This window comes from Myxocyprinus asiaticus, chromosome 9 (genome assembly GCF_019703515.2).
Source record: "Myxocyprinus asiaticus isolate MX2 ecotype Aquarium Trade chromosome 9, UBuf_Myxa_2, whole genome shotgun sequence".
Lineage (NCBI taxonomy): Eukaryota > Metazoa > Chordata > Actinopteri > Cypriniformes > Catostomidae > Myxocyprinus > Myxocyprinus asiaticus.
In genome coordinates this window covers 44,387,538-44,401,781 of record NC_059352.1, presented here as the reverse complement: position 1 = coordinate 44,401,781, position 14,244 = coordinate 44,387,538, and the positions used below count along the sequence as shown (strand labels likewise).

Here is a 14,244-nt window from a genome sequence, read left to right as displayed (position 1 = left end):
TATGTATAAACAGTTTAAAAGGGACTAAACGGTTTATGCTAAGGTCATTGTACATTTTGGGTACATAAAAGATGACAGGAGCCCTCCATAACTCATACAGCTAACATAATTGATGTGGTCTGGTCTTTTAAGTAATAAAGGTCTTTCTGAATTAATGCTCCACATTTGATTTGTGTCACTGTGGTGATTCAGTCTCTCCAGGAGTCCTCATGCCACCCCTTTCCGCTGTTTGGATGTCTGAGGACACAGAGCCATCAGCAGCACCCAGAAGAAGAAAGAACATCAGACTCCATTTTGGGACCATACTTATACCTGACCACTTGTATAAAAGTGAAATATCACATATACAAAAGCTTGTTTAATGTGTATAATTGGGATGGCATTGTTTTATGTTCTTTCTTAAATTGGGGGGGGAGAATGAACCACAGATTTTTGTCCATCTTCACTACACAATATTTCCAAGTTCAGTGGCAAAAGCCGAAAAAATAAAATGTGTAGGTTTACGTACTGACCAAAAACAGCAAACACATCACACCCCTTTATAAAATGGGGCAGATTTATTCACATATTAACATAGGCACAACATTTGCATGTGCAAATACAGTACACCCACAAACTGACAAAATATCAACAATCAAGTCAATAAGAAAATAAATGCTGAAGAGACAATACTGATTGCATGAAGGCAAAATAATATCTTCACAGTACTGCACAAAGCACAATGGCTTACATACACACAGCAATGTGGATCCATAACATATTTGACCAACACACACATACCAACCAGCTTCAGGTTTCATGGAGTTAACGTCACAGAATTTAAAGTGCTTTCACAAACTATGACTTGTGGATCTATGTAGTATGCAGTGTGATCAAAACGTACAAATCCACCTCAAAACACATAAACTAGTAGATCATTTGGCTCCATTTTCCCCTCAACACTTTAGTTTATAATATATGGGCATTAAACTGCATTCTGCAGTATATAAGCTCGCAGTGTCGAAGGCATACACCAACCAAATGTTAACAATTTAAACATTTAAAACTGCATTAAATTACTGGAGTGAATTCTGCTGAATGTATGAAATTATGACTTGAGCACTTCCAGTAAGGATTAAAAGGAATATTCCGGGTTCAATAAAAGTTAAGCTCAGTTAACTGTATTTGTGGCATGTTGTTGATTAACACAAAAAATAATTTCGACTTGTCCCTGCTTTTCTTTAAAAAAAGGCAAAAATCTGGAGGCAGTTACAATGGAAGTGAATGGGGCCAATCTGGAAAAGGTTAAAATACTCACTTAAAAAGTATAGCCACAAGATGTAAACAATATGCATGTTAACATGATTTTAGTGTAATATAATCGCTTACTAACCCTTTTTGTGTAAAGTTATATCAAATTTTGCAATTTAATTGCCACGACAACGTAACCTTGTGAACCCTAAAACGACAGTAAAAATGCCAATTTAACCTGTTGCACTTGTGCCCCCTTGTTTTGAGAACAAGCCTTATAAAAAAAAAAGGACACTCAAAACACATTGGCTGTAGTTCATCACTAAAATAATTAGTTTTATGCTTTATACTGAGTTTATAAGGATAATATCCTAATATGGTCTAGTATTGGAAGTCCCTGTCATGTGGGCACTGAGGTAGGCATGTCATAACTTTCTTCTTCGATGACCACATTTATAATGAAAAGTGAGAACATGTGCGTCTTCTAGCTTCTTGGGGGAATGGAGCTCAACACGAGAGAATTACTGTGCTTCAAATAGCATAACTTAGTAGAAAATGGCCATGAAGAATAATTCTTTATAAAGTAAAAGTATGAGAATCCATCAATATTTCTGTAAATGTGCACACTTTAGGATGAGATGTTTTATTGAATGATGTTCACTGAAGCCTGCTTGGGACAAATCAATGGGAGTTTATTTTTATAACTCACGCTTGATGTTTTGATAATTTGAAATTAATTAAAAAATTATTCTTGCAGTAAGATTTCTATTGTGAAACAGTGGCTAAGAATCAAAACTGGAGAATTAGACTTTTTTTTTAAAGATGTACAGTTTGTCACAATTAAATATTAATTGTATGGTAACAACATGCAGTTAATGTAAACAATACAGAGCATGAGGCCAACTGCGATCCCTGCGTGGGAAGGGGTTAAGCAACTTTACAGCTCAAATAATACCCAATTCTAACAGAAGAATTAATGCAAGTGCTTTTATAAAATTAGCTTCATATTTCTGCCTTTAAACCCTCCAAAAATTGGCCCCATTAACTTCCATTGTAAGTGCCTCATTTTGCTATTTTGTTCGTTCTTTTTTTTCCCAAAGGAGGGACGAGTCAAAATTATTTTTTGTGGTAATCTACATTATGTCACAAATGCAATCGATTGAGCTCAACTTGTATTGAACCCGGAATATTCCTTTAATCTTAATTTACTATTTTATTATTGTTAGCCTCATGGACATTTGATGATAATGGTTCCCCCAACTCAATAAAAACAAATTCTAGTGCAAATATGAACTCTCAAGGTTCATTTGTGCATGGCTGAAGTCACACCCCAAACACTAAGTGTGAAAAGTATTAGCAGGCAAAGCACAGAATGCTGAAGAGACTGAGAAAAGGTTTATGGCGGATATAGTATTACCATTACACTGATGTGTTCACAATGAGCACCTGAAGCAACCATCATGACTTAAAAATTATAAAAACAATGCCAATCAAAATGAGAACTTGCAAATATAATAAATAAAGTATTGTAGTTCTGACTCCTTTCCCATACAAAAATCATGCTTTCTCTGGAACTATAAAAACCAGTTCCTATGTTTTGGTTATAATATTAAGCTTTTTTTTTCCTGGTCTTCCTCTTAAAAAAATTGAATTTAAATCAAGTCCTGGCTTTGTCTGTGCCCAGGAAACTGCAGTTTCATTTTGAGAAAAAGTGAAAGAAAACAAAGAAATCCAGTGTATTGGAATGCCCTAATATGCACTGATAAACCTTTCCAGTCTCTCCTAACATGATATAATATAAGAGATCAGTAGCATAGTACAAATCATTGCATAAAGATGCATTAATATAATTCGAAAGCCGAGTCTGTCAGTAAGATGGTCATGTGGTGTCAGTTCAGTTCCTCAGCCCTGGAGTAATTCAGTCTGATTGTCTGAACGCTGGAGAATTATGTCAGCTCAGTAAAGCCAGTACCCTGAACACCTGTTAAGCCTCATCCTATACTAAAAAGGATTTTGGCTGAGAGAACTAAGCTCAAGAACTATCTCAGAAACAGGAGTCAAGAGGCTTTGTTGGGTTACCCATTTCTAACCCAACAAAGCAAAGGTGGGCACTTCAATATCTGCCCTTCTAAATTCACTGGTTGTTTGCCAAAATGAGGATTTTCTTCTTTTGAAAGGAGTGTTTTGGGTGAGCTGACAGTACATGGTTTGGCTGTCTGGATCTCACTGTTATTTTTGATTGTAGATCCCCTGTCTGAATATCCAGGCATCAACAGCCTTAAGCTGACAGACACACACTGTGGCAAGTTGGAAATGTCACTCTCAGAGGTGTCACAGGGAAAAACTCACTGCACTTGAAAACACAAACAAACACAGACACTCTCACACACATACAACCTATCTGTCTCCTGTACCATAGCCAGTTCTAGCTGCTGTCGTTTTTGTCAAACCCTTAAAGGCTGACAGAATAGCATCTTTCTGCCATTATCTGCAAAGACATTATCTGTAACTGACACACACAGTATGAAAGTCAACAGATAAAGTGTGTAGGGCGGCTTTAGGACTTCAGACCCATGCGTGCCATCAACTGCTCATACACAGTCCAGGCCATGGCAGCCATGAGGGTTCTCCTGAGCGAACGAGGAACCGCTCCCCGAAAGAACCCGCTGAAGCCATGCTCCTGAAATGAGAAGGAGAAACATAAATCTATCTGTATCTGACAATGGTCACTGAAACTCTGAAACACTAAACAGAATATGTTTTGTTCTGTGATACTTACAGCATAAACAAAGCGTATGGCATCGCTGGTCTTGCAATACAGGGCTGGGCTCACTTGCATGTGGGTTTTTACCACATCTGCTGGCTGAGTGGCCAGAGAGGCCAAAATACCAGCTACTACACCACACCCAAAATTAACCAGTGGGACAAAGGATGACGAGCTAATCTCTGAGTGAGGGAAACAAGAGAGAGAGAGAGAGAGAGAGAGAGAGAGAGAGAGGACATATAAAACAATTGTACATTTAAATGATAAATTACAGTGTTTGGTTGCTCATGTATGTAAAAAAAAAAAAAAAGCACAAACACACAATTACATTATCTTATTAAACCCACCTTGTGGTAAAGCCTTTTTGGCCTGGCTATAGAACATGACATATATGCCAGAGAATGGGGCGTCTCTGAGCAGAGTTGCTGTGAGCCCAGAGTAAAGAGCCCTCGGACCCTCGTTCTGACACACACTTTTAAGAGCTCCAGCCACACTAATGTAGTTATATCGTCCACTCTGAAATAAAACAAACCCATTTGTAAATTAAATAGAATATTTTACAGAATATGTTGGATTCATTTCATAACAGGTTTAGCACTGTTGAAGTCTAGAAAGTAAAATCGAATAAAAAATGTTCACACAAAATGTTTTTTGTTTAGTCTACAAAGAATTTTCAACAGGGTATGTACATACATCACAGGAAATGTACTCCTTTGTCTTGCTAAGGCATAGCTAATGTTTTATGTATCATAAATACAAACAATTAAATATATTTTCACACTTTTTTGCATACTTTGGCAAAATTACAGATTAATTGGAACTGATGCCCAATAAAAATATTTTGCTCACAAGTAGAGCTGTCAATCGATTAAAATTTGTAATCGAATTAATAACATGGTCTGCCGATTAATTAATCGAAAGCATAAATATTTGCTGAGAAAGTCCCTCAAATAACAATAATTAAATACACTATATTGCCAAAAGTATTCGCTCACCCATCCAAATAATTGAATTCAGGTGTTCCAATCACTTCCATGGCCACAGGTGTATAAAATGAAGCACCTAGGCATGCAGACTGCTTCTACAAACATTTGTGAAAGAATGGGCCGCTCTCAGGAGCTCAGTGAATTCCAGCGTGGTACTGTGATAGGATGCCACCTGTGCAACAAGTCCAGTCGTGAAATTTCCTCGCTACTAAATATTCCACAGTCAACTGTCAGTGGTATTATAACAAAGTGGAAGCGATTGGGAATGACAGCAACTCAGCCACGAAGTGGTAGGCCACGTAAAATGACAGAGCGGGGTCAGCGGATGCTGAGGCGCATAGTGCGCAGAGGTCGCCAACTTTCTGCAGAGTCAATCGCTACAGACCTCCAAAGTTCATGTGGCCTTCAGATTAGCTCAAGAACAGTGCGTAGAGAGCTTCATGGAATGGGTTTCCATGGCCGAGCAGCTGCATCCAAGCCATACATCACCAAGTGCAATGCAAAGTGTCGGATGCAGTGGTGTAAAGCACGCCGCCACTGGACTCTAGAGCAGTGGAGACGTGTTCTCTGGAGTGACGAATCACGCTTCTCCATCTGGCAATCTGATGGATGAGTCTGGGTTTGGCGGTTGCCAGGAGAACGGTACTTGTCTGACTGCATTGTGCCAACTGTGAAGTTTGGTGGAGGGGGATTATGGTGTGGGGTTGTTTTTCAGGAGCTGGGCTTGGCCCCTTAGTTCCAGTGAAAGGAACTCTGAATGCTTCAGCATACCAAGAGATTTTGGACAATTCCATGCTCCCAACTTTGTGGGAACAGTTTAGGGATGGCCCCTTCCTGTTCCAACATGACTGCGCACCAGTGCACAAAGCAAGGTCCATAAAGACATGGATGAGCGAGTTTGGTGTGGAAGAACTTGACTGGCCTGCACAGAGTCCTGACCTCAACCCGATAGAGCACCTTTGGGATGAATTAGAGCGAAGACTGCGAGCCAGGCCTTCTCGTCCAACATCAGTGTCTGACCTCACAAATGCGCTTCTGGAAGAATGGTCAAAAATTCCCATAAACACACTCATAAACCTTGTGGAAAGCCTTCCCAGAAGAGTTGAAGCTGTTATAGCTGCAAAGGGTGAGCCGACGTCATATTAAACCCTATGGATTAAGAATGGGATGTCACTTAAGTTCATATGCGTCTAAAAGGCAGATGAGCGAATACTTTGGCAATATAGTGTATATAATGATTAAATAATTATAAATAAAATATACAGTTCTGTGCAAAAGTTTTAGGCACTTGGGAAAAATGTTGCATGGTGAGGATGTCTTCAAAAATAATGACATAAATAGTTTTCATTTATCAATTAACGTCATACAAAGTCCAGTAAACATAAAAAGCTAAATCAATACTTGGTGTGACCTCCTTTGCCTTCAAAACCACACCAATTCTCCTAGGTACACCTGGATACAGTTTTTCTTGGTTGTTGGCAGAGAGGATGTTCCAAGCTTCTTGGAGATTTTGCCACAGTTCTTCTAATCTATTTCAGCTGTCTCAATCGCTTCGGTCTCTTCATTTAATCCCAGACTGTCTCGATGCTCTGTGGGGACCATGCCATTGGCTGCAGGGCTCCCTGTTCTTCTATTCTATTCTATTTGCAAAAGAAATGTTTGAGAGTCTAAAATGTATATTTCCTATTGACACACTAAAGCTGAAAATATAAATAACATCTTAAGACAAATGTTTTTGTGAAGCATCTTATGTGCCTAAGACTTTTGCACAGTACTGTGTATATTATAAAAAATAAAAATACAGATAATTAAAATGCATTACATTATTTTGGCTCCAAAAGAATATATTACTTTGGCTTTAGTTTAGAATACTATATATTGTTTATTTCCATATTACTGAACATTGGCCTAGAGTTAACAACAATCCATTTTGCAATTGAATTCGCCAATCAATCCGAGATTCATTATAAAGGCTTTTCTAAGGATGTAATGTACACCTGCATCAGACGGATGCTTTTGGAGCGTCTCAGTTGCATTAAGTTTTTAGGTCTCTGTGTCAAGTTAAATGAAGTTTGAAACTTAGAAAATCACATCTTGACATCCTTGCCTTATGATTTGCACTCCATCAACTCATTCTCATCTTGTGTTACTCTCGTGTGTTTGTTCTTTGTTTGTATATGATGGGCGTTGCCTATACAGCAAATTTCGCTTACTGCCCCTGGAGAAAACCGGTGGTACTCCATGCTTGAATTGCTCAGATGGAAGGAATATTCCTTATTATATTCCAGGGACATGATTAATTGCATTAATTTTTTTAACACATAATTTTTTTGTATAATTAATCGCACTGAATTAACATGTTAAATCGACAGCCCTACTTTAATTTACTTTAAATTTTCTTTTGTTTTTTCAAACATCACTTTTCTGCCTCATATTTAATCTCAAGCATGCTCTTTGCTCACACTTTTGTTGGCTTTTGTTAAAGAAATATTCTGGGTTCTCAATACAAGTTAAGCTCAATGGAAAGCATTTGTTGCATAATGTTGACTACCACATAAAATAATTTAAATTATTTTTCAACTCCTTTTCTTTAAAAAAAGAAGCAAAAATCGAGTTTACAGTGAGGCACTTACAATGGAAGTGAATGCAGCTAATTTTTGGTGGGTTTAAAAAGGCAGAATTGTGAAGCTTATAATTTTATAAAAGCACATAATAATTCTTCTGTTAAAACTCATGCATTATTTGAGCAGTAAAGTTGTTTAAACCATTGTTTTAACAGTCATTGTAGGGTTTCTTGACATTACATGTTCATGGCAATGAAGTTGTAAAATTGGCTAGAACTTTACACAGAAAAGGTTTGCAAGCGATTCTATCACACTAAAATCATGTTACCATGCATATTGTTTATGTCTTGAGACCATACATTTGAAATAGTGTGTATTTTAACGTTTATGGATTGGCCCATTTACCTCCATAGTAAGTACCTTACTGAAACCTAGATTTATATAAGGAAAAGAAGGGGCAAGTTGAAATAAATTTTTGTGGTAATCAATATTATGCCACAAATGCTGTCCATTGAGCTAAGCTTGTATTGAACCCGGAATATTAACAAGTACACTAACGTCTGACATTTTTTATCAGAGGCAACATTTTTTGGTGTGGTGGAAATGACACCACAACAGTTGGACAGTTAAAATTTTGGAAAAACTTTTCATACAATAAATATCGAAATTGTTTGCTTTACTCTTTTTTTATTTATTTATTTATTTTTAGATTATTTTAGTTTATAATATGCAATTATTTGTATTTTTTATGGATTTTCTGGATTTTCATAGTTTAATATTGAAAGTCTGGATCTGGGACAAGGATAAAACAGAAAAATCTAAAAGGCATTTGAAAATAGGACTGTGTATCGCCAGCCCCCTCACGAAATGATACCTATTGCAATACACGTCACGATTCGTTATCGTCACAGTCTGGCCCACTGTTTCCTGTGTTGCCTTGTCTCTCACACCCTCTTGTGTCTTGCAGGTGCCACGTAGAGAACGACAGATCCGTTACCAGGCAACAGCTCATTCTCCAATTAACATCGGCGTCACCTGCGTCCTATCCACCTTTTTCCTACTTAAGTCCTGCTCGTGTTCTGTTCTATGCCAGTTTGTTTTGTTGAGTCTTGTGTGAGTCGTGTGATCTCAAGTCGATGTATTCCTGGGATTTCCTGAAGACTCCGGTCGGTTTTCGGTTGGTTGGTTGGTTTTTGAAATTGATTACTCTGTTTTCTGTTGTTTCCCCTTGTGGGAGTTTTGGTTTGTATTTTTGATTTATTTTGTAATAAAGCCCTTTACTTGCCTTCCTGCATTTGGATCCTATCCTTCAATCCATGACATAACAAACTGGCCACCATGGACCCAGCAGAGGCAAGGGGAATTTTCTTTTCATCTCGCTCCAGCCCGAAAGGAACAGGTCTCTCAAGGTACCGCCCAGCTCTACCACACCATGGCCAGCTCCCAGAACGGTCGTGGTTTTGGCGTCTACGCTATGGAGCTGGTCAGTGAGCCTCATAGGTGGTGGTTTGACGAGACCCAGTTGAAACAGCTCTTCCTTTCGGCTTGGACAATCTGCACTGAGGTGCTAAGCAAGATTTTTGTTTACCCTTTTGGGATCTGGTGGAACATGTCTGCCGCCTTGCGGAAGTTGAAGACCTGCTGCGGAGGTGGAATGGCAGATCCCAGAACCCCTCTCAGCCCGTGACCTGTTCCCCCTGGACACTTCTCGTTGCTGCAGGAGGAAGCTCGTTGCCATTCTGCTTCCGACCGTCCAGAGAAGGAAGCCGAGTAAGGTGCCTGACCACAGTCGCTGCCAGCGTCCACAGAAGCCATTCCACTTCCACTGCCAGCACTCACAGCCACGGAGGCTGTTCCCCTGGAAGTTCGTTGCCACCCACCAGGAGGCGGCAGCCATTCTGCTTTCCGACCGTCCAGAGGAGGAGAAAGAAGCCGAGTAAGGCGCCTGACCCCAGTCACTGTCAGCGCTCACGGCCACAGAGGCTGTTCCCCAGTCCCTGTCAGTGCTTACAGTCACAGAGGCCGTTCCCCAGTCGCTGCCAGCGCTCCCGACCACGGCTGTTGCCTTACAGTCAGTTCAGTTCCCCCTGGTCATCAGGTCTGTCCCGTCCACAGCGGCCACTGTCCAGTGTGTCCTGTTTCCTGAGGCCATCGACGAGCCTGTTCTGTTCCTGGTGGACGACGACGAGCCTGTCCAGTTCCCTGTGGTCATCGGGTCTGTCCTGTTCCCTGAGGCTGCCGACTATCCTTTCCAGTCCCTAGCGGCCACCAACCAGCCCTTTGCTCAGTCTAGTTACCAGCATCCATCAGACATCAGCGGCCAGTCTGGTTTTTATTTATTCTTTATTTTCTCAGTGTTCATTTCTAGAATTTGTGGACAATGTATAATAATAATGTCAAATATTCTTTGATAAAAAATATTTAAGAAAGCAGCCTTCTGAGTACCTTTGCACAGTCATATCGGTGTACAATCCACATAGAAAAGGTCTGTTTTCATTCCAGCTCAAAAACTATATCGGCCACCACATCAGTAATCGGTGAATTTTCCTCCTATAAAATCAGTATCGGTCTCAAAAATCCCATATCGGTCGGGCTCTATTAAGGATGCACGATATAGCGGCTGCCGATATATTATTGGTTGATAACCTTGAAAATCAAAATATCATCACTATATACACTATATTGCCAAAAGTATTCGCTCACCCATCCAAATAATTGAATTCAGGTGTTCCAATCACTTCCATGGCCACAGGTGTATAAAATGAAGCACCTAGGCATGCAGACTGCTTCTACAAACATTTGTGAAAGAATGGGCCGCTCTCAGGAGCTCAGTGAATTCCAGCGTGGTACTGTGATAGGATGCCACCTGTGCAACAAGTCCAGTCGTGAAATTTCCTCGCTACTAAATATTCCACAGTCAACTGTCAGTGGTATTATAACAAAGTGGAAGCGATTGGGAATGACAGCAACTCAGCCACGAAGTGGTAGGCCACGTAAAATGACAGAGCGGGGTCAGCGGATGCTGAGGCGCATAGTGCGCAGAGGTCGCCAACTTTCTGCAGAGTCAATCGCTACAGACCTCCAAAGTTCATGTGGCCTTCAGATTAGCTCAAGAACAGTGCGTAGAGAGCTTCATGGAATGGGTTTCCATGGCCGAGCAGCTGCATCCAAGCCATACATCAAGTGCAATGCAAAGCGTTGGATGCAGTGGTGTAAAGCACGCCACCACTGGACTCTAGAGCAGTGGAGACGCGTTCTCTGGAGTGACGAATCACGCTTCTCCATCTGGCAATCTGATGGACGAGTCTGGGTTTGGCGGTTGCCAGGAGAACGGTACTTGTCTGACTGCATTGTGCCAACTGTGAAGTTTGGTGGAGGGGGGATTATGGTGTGGGGTTGTTTTTCAGGAGCTGGGCTTGACCCCTTAGTTCCAGTGAAAGGAACTCTGAATGCTTCAGCATACCAAGAGATTTTGGACAATTCCATGCTCCCAACTTTGTGGGAACAGTTTGGGGATGGCCCCTTCCTGTTCCAACATGACTGCGCACCAGTGCACAAAGCAAGGTCCATAAAGACATGGATGAGCGAGTTTGGTGTGGAAGAACTTGACTGGCCTGCACAGAGTCCTGACCTCAACCCGACAGAGCACCTTTGGGATGAATTAGAGCGAAGACTGCGAGCCAGGCCTTCTCATTCAACATCAGTGTCTGACCTCACAAATGCGCTTCTGGAAGAATGGTCAAAAATTCCCATAAACACACTCCTAAACCTTGTGGAAAGCCTTCCCAGAAGAGTTGAAGCTGTTATAGCTGCAAAGGGTGGGCCGATGTCATATTAAACCCTATGGATTAAGAATGGGATGTCACTTAAGTTCATATGCGTCTAAAGGCAGATGAGCGAATACTTTTGGCAATATAATGTATTTTCGGTGATAATTTGTTATGGTTTATTTGCTTGGGGCTGAGAAACTTTTGACTGCCTGTGGCATCTTTCCTTCTGGTAGGGACTCGGGCAGCCCCAAGCAACAGTGTGCGTGTCTATGTGAGTGAGAGCCAACCTCATGTCACTCTGTGAGGATTATTTCAACATTTCTGCACCTTGTTACATTGTTTTGGCTCTGGTTTTAATTCCAGATCACCTGCTGTGAGCAACGACATGCCATTTCCCATATTCTGTTTATGTTTAATGAGGCAATAAACGAAAACACAACAAAAACATGTATGTATGTTACTTCGGGGCGATCATTTCCGCTTATTTACTTCATGGAACATAAACAGAAAGTGGGAAATTGCACATCATTACTTGTAGCATGGCACTGCAATTAAAACAAGCCCCAAAACAACCTAACACGGTTCACAGATCTTGAAAAAGTTTCATAGAGTGCTTTGAGATGGCTAAAAACACTAGTTTGAGTGAAACAAATGTGCTTGCTGTATTTTACGAGTTGAGACTTTTATAACGTTATGACTTATGACTATTCAATCTCTATAATGTTACCTATTCCCATTATGTTGTGTTCACATTTTCATTTATTTCTCATTCAAATCGGTATATATCTGTAATATAGGAACATTTCTGGTTCATGTTACATCTGCCAAACCTTAAATAGCAGCAAGTCCAAATTCCAAGCTTTTAAATGACACATATTTTTCAAATGAGAAGATTTTAATGAATTAGCTAACAGGGATAAAAGGGTTAAAAATGTCGGACATCATGTCAAACACGTGAGAAATGCCCAGCGTGTCAGTCTCTCTCACACAACGTAGAAGCATATCTGACTGCACTGAGGAACACCGCTTTCAAAGATTGCACTTTTTTTAAACAATCTGCTGCTGCTTCATTGAAAAGTTGGACATGATATGAAAGCACAAATAGTTGAATATAAATATCGATAAATGGACCTGAAGTATCGATACAATACCGTGAGAAATTTGAAAAGTAGCAAAAATAAATGATGAAGGCCTGGTAAAATGTCAGTTTTAATGAGACCATCATATAACAAAAAGAAAAGTTCAAATATATTTGAATAAAAATCCACCCCTGGGACATAAGTGCCCGAAGTTGAATAAAAACCCAATCCTGGAAATGCAATAAATCATATACAAGTCTTCTTTTAAATAAAGTCAAATTAGTAAAAGTAAATAAACTGAGATATAATGTAAAATATTCCTTGTATTTCCATTCTCAAAGTAAGTTTATGCTGTGCTCAGAAATTATCCTCACCTCAAAACGAGTTTTAATGACTGTGATGGGAAGCATGGTAATGCCTGCCACGCAACGAGCCCCAGCCCCTAGAAACACTGCCTCCCCAGCACCTGGAGAGCCATCCTGGAAGAAATGCTGCTTCAGCGAGTAAAATGTGCTGAAGTAGATCCCTACACCAGGGATACAGCGCATAAACGACTGCAGGAAAGAAAGAGACAAACACTGAAACACTTCTATTTAATATCAAGCAACAAACAACAGGTGTCAAAGTTTTGTATTTAATCCAGACAATACATAGAAGTTATGAATACGTAATTATGTATCACTGAGAATTTGATCATTTTCATTGATATGCACGTTTATATTTATATTACATATACAATGATACATAGTAGCTTAATAAAGAGCATTATTTAATTGAATATATTTTTACTTAAACATTTTTGTGAATAAAGGTGCAAAACTTAACTTATTTTCTGAAAACCCAGCTGAAAATTGCATAATACTAAATTATTACAGTGGTACCCATTCAAGTTTATTATTATAATATAATACTGAATTATTATTATTATTTTGAGGATTAGATTTGTGTTATACAAAAGTAATATATTTCTGTTCTATTTACTTCACCTTCACCTGGAGCTTTTATTTTGACACTGAAAGTCCTGTGTGTATTTGACAGTTAACAATGTTCCACATCTGGTGAAATGCTGTCACTTACTCCTTTTCTGTTATACTGTCCTTAGTTTGTAGATTTTGTATAATAACTTGTAGTGGTTATTAATGTTTGGAATTGCAGTACTTTGACTTCACAATGCAAGTGAACTGCTATATGAGCACTACCCCATGAATGCACACAGATCAGCGTGTCACCGGTTTCTTCTGAAGCGCAAAGACATGTTTATCTAATAATAATTTATGACCATTATTATTAATTGTGCAGCCCTGAAGGATCGTGAAATTAGTCTACTGATGCACTCTCTATAAAACTAAATGGCCAAATAAAAAGCGCATTCAATTCATTGTCAGCAAAATCATTGAGATTATAAAGTGAATATTCAGTATATCGCCTAGCCCTAGAGAGTAGTGCAGTCTGTTCAATTTATCAGATGTCTGTCAAGGTGTCTTATGTCTTAAAGGGATAGTTCAGCCAAAAATTAACAATTTCTCATCATTCACTCACCTTCATGTTGTTACAAACTTGTATATACTTTTTTTCTTCCATGGATCACAAAAGGAGATGTTAGGAGGAATGAAATTCTCAATCCCCATTCACTTTCATTGTATGGTAAAAAGATGCAATTGAAAGTGAATGGCCAACATTCTGCCTAACATCTCCTTTTGTGTTCCATAGAAGTTGGTTTGGATCGACATTCAGTACATAAAAAGTAAATAATCACAGAATTTTTATTTTTGAGAGAACTTTCCCTTTAAGGTCATAGATAACGTCTCATTTATTTTTTTGAGTTTGAATTGTCCACTAGAAATTTGTGGA

At 39.4% G+C, this 14,244-nt stretch overlaps 1 protein-coding gene across 7 annotated transcripts in view; it reads right to left on the bottom strand.

Annotated features, from left to right (window-relative positions):
• Positions 1 to 533: 533 nt before the first annotated feature.
• slc25a38b (solute carrier family 25 member 38b) overlaps positions 534 to 14,244 on the bottom strand; it is a 34,141-nt gene continuing 20,430 nt past the window's right edge. For all 7 annotated transcript variants that reach the window (XM_051707847.1, XM_051707848.1, XM_051707849.1 and 4 more), the window contains 4 exons: positions 12,768 to 12,947; positions 4,342 to 4,510; positions 4,010 to 4,176; positions 534 to 3,910 (listed from right to left, as the gene is read on the bottom strand). In XM_051707847.1, the coding sequence (XP_051563807.1) occupies positions 3,788 to 3,910; positions 4,010 to 4,176; positions 4,342 to 4,510; positions 12,768 to 12,947 (639 nt within the window). In that variant the 3' untranslated portion in view covers positions 534 to 3,787. The remainder of the gene's footprint in view (positions 3,911 to 4,009; positions 4,177 to 4,341; positions 4,511 to 12,767; positions 12,948 to 14,244) is intronic.